This window comes from Pinus tabuliformis, chromosome J, assembly GCF_031772625.1.
Source record: "Pinus tabuliformis cultivar Carrire ecotype Pingquan chromosome J, CPIR1, whole genome shotgun sequence".
NCBI classification, from domain to species: domain Eukaryota; kingdom Viridiplantae; phylum Streptophyta; class Pinopsida; order Pinales; family Pinaceae; genus Pinus; species Pinus tabuliformis.
In genome coordinates, this window is record NC_142295.1 from 1,383,366,092 (window position 1) to 1,383,368,811 (window position 2,720).

Here is a 2,720-nt window from a genome sequence, read left to right on the forward strand (position 1 = left end):
AGACCCATTCCACTAGCAAGCTTTGGCCGGCAAACTGTGTCCCAATTGACTAGGGCCCATTTGCGTTTTTGATCTAAGTTGCCCCATAGGAAGGATATCTGTAGGCAATTGAACTCTTTGAGAACCCATTTGGGTGCAACTAGGACCGAGAAGAGATATAGCGGCATGGAATGTATAACTGCCGTGATTAAGACAAGGCAACTGGCCATATTGAGAGCCCTATGAGTCCAGGAAGATAATCGAGGATCCAATTTTTCTAAGAGCATTCTCCAAGAGGAATGTTTCATAGCTGAGTCAGTCATAGGACTACCAAGATACTTGGAAGGGAGAACAACAATTGAGAATCCAAGAATACAAGCTATAGAAGCTTGGGTGACAGCGGGGGTATGAAAAAAGAAGATTTGAGATTTGGCCTTGTTTATCTTTGCGCCAGAGGCCTCCGAAAAGTCCGTCAATAGTGAATTGAATTGTCGAGATTCTTGGACTGAAGGGTGACCGAAAAGCATATTGTCGTCCACAAATTGCTAATGAGTGAAGGCTGGAGTGTTAGGAAATGACAGACCTCTTAGTTTTTGGGAAAACAAAGCAGCTTTAATACTGTGGCCCAGACCTTCCACCATTAACACAAAGAGGAAGGGGGAAATAGGGTCCCCCTATCTAATACCCTGGGAAGGCTAGAAAGGAGATGAGGGGATACCATTGATCAAAATTGAGAAAAAAGAGGAAGAGATGAGACTCATGACCCAGCGAATCCAAGTTGGGGAGGACCCAAAGGCGGATAGGGTCTTTTGAATATACATCCAACTTAAACTGTCAAAGGCTTTTGAGAGGTCAATTTTAAGTAGCACACCTGATTTCTTGGAGTGATTCAGGGAGTGGACGATTTCGTGAGTGAGGATTATGTCGTCCGTAATCTGCCTGCCTTCTACATATACTGGCTGCTCCGGCGAAATGAAAAGTGGTAGCAGCGATTTAAGTCTTGAAGCTACGATTTTGGAAACTATCTTGTAGATGATGTTGCATAGGGCAATGGGCTGAAATTTGTCAAGGGTGTTAGAATGAGCTTCCTTTGGGATAAGGGCTATGAATGTGGCATTCATAGCTCGAAGCATCCACCTCATGGTTCTTGATTCCTCAATAATCTGCCAGACTTCCAATTTAATTAGCTCCCAGAAATTATGGAAAAAGTTGGAGGTAAAGCCATCTAGCCCCGATGCCTTGCCTTGTTTCAGTTGATGAACTGCATTTTCCACTTCCTGTAAGTCGACTAGCCTGAGTAAGAGCTAGTTGTGCTCTTTTGTGATGAGTTTGGGGATGTTCTCTGTGATTTTTCCTATAGCTTACATTTTGTCCACCTGTGGTTCTTGATGAGCTTGCTTAAAGTAGTTGAGAAGTTCGAGCTCAATTTCTTCATGTTTTTCCACTTTTTCCCCCTGCTCATTTTGGATGTGAGTAATATTGTTATTCATTCGGTGTTGAATAGTGGAACGGTGAAAATTTTTTGTATCTTTTTCCCCTTCCTTTAGCCACTTGATTCTCGATTTTTTCCTCCAGAGCGTTTCTTCTTGTTTGGCTCTCTCTGAGATTTGAGTTTCAAGAGACTTTTCCTATTCCAAAAGTTCCTCTGATCTTCCTTCTGTGATGATCCGTTGCTGCAACTGTTTCATCTCTTGATCTAGAGCAGTCTGAGCCTGGAAAATGTTACCAAATGAAGAATGGTTCCATTTTTTTATTTTACTCTTGAGGTATTTAAGCTTCTGCTGAAATTTGAACATGCTTGTACCATTTGGTGAAGAGAAGTTGATCCATTCCGAATTTACCAGATTGACAAAATCCAAATGTGTCATCCAAAAATCCTCAAAGCGAAACAGCCTATGGGTAGCATTGCCTGGTCGAGACCATTGGAGAGAAATTGGCCAATGGTCTGAGCCTGTCAGCGGCAGGATTGAAGCTGAAAGGTCTCCCCCTAAGTGGATTGCGTTGTCAGAGATTAGGAATCTGTCCAGGCGAGACGCAATTTGGTGCGAACCAGCTCTTTTGTTATTCCAGGTAAAAAGGCCATTGTTGAATGGAATGTCAATAAGCCAATTGCTTTGAATGTAATCTTTTAGATTGTTACTTTCCTTGTCCAGCTTATTCCTTCCTCCTCGCTTTTCTTCCATCTTGGTTATCATGTTGAAGTTGCCCCCAGTGATCCAGAGTGGATGAGACCTATTAGTATTGATTGAGGAAAGGGTATTCAGAAGTTCTACCTTATGCATAGCTTCCTGGGGAAAATATACATTGGTTATGTGACCATGTATACTGGTGCCTGTAATGTGGAAAGTAGCTTGAAGGAAATGCTTGTTTGCATGAATGTTGTTGAGCTAGATGGTGTGTGCATCCCAGATGATTGCCAAGCCTCTTGAGGCACCAGAAGCATCTACTGCTACTGCTATACTAGTCGGCCAGACTTTTGTAGCAATTCAATCTAGAGAGATGGAGTTACATTTAGTTTCCTGCAGAAAGAGAATTTGGGGTTTCTCTTGCTTTATCATGTTCTTAATCAGTCTGCATTTCCCAGGGCTATTGAGCCCCCTGATGTTCCATGAGATTAGCTTCATGATGGAAGGTTGGAGAGAGAGTTGTAATACTTTGTGAGCTTGGAGTACCTACCTGACTCCACTAGCATTTCCCCAATGCGGATGGTGTGTTGAAGATCCATTTTCCTCCCTCTCTTT

At 42.6% G+C, this 2,720-nt stretch overlaps 1 protein-coding gene across 1 annotated transcript; it reads right to left on the minus strand.

Moving 5' to 3' along the window:
• Positions 1 to 1,607: 1,607 nt before the first annotated feature.
• Positions 1,608 to 2,162, minus strand: LOC149232514 (uncharacterized). Its single transcript, XM_089381933.1, has one exon. It carries the CDS (start codon positions 2,160 to 2,162, stop codon positions 1,608 to 1,610), a length of 555 nt encoding a protein of 184 aa, XP_089238059.1.
• Between the last annotated feature and the right edge of the window lie 558 nt (positions 2,163 to 2,720).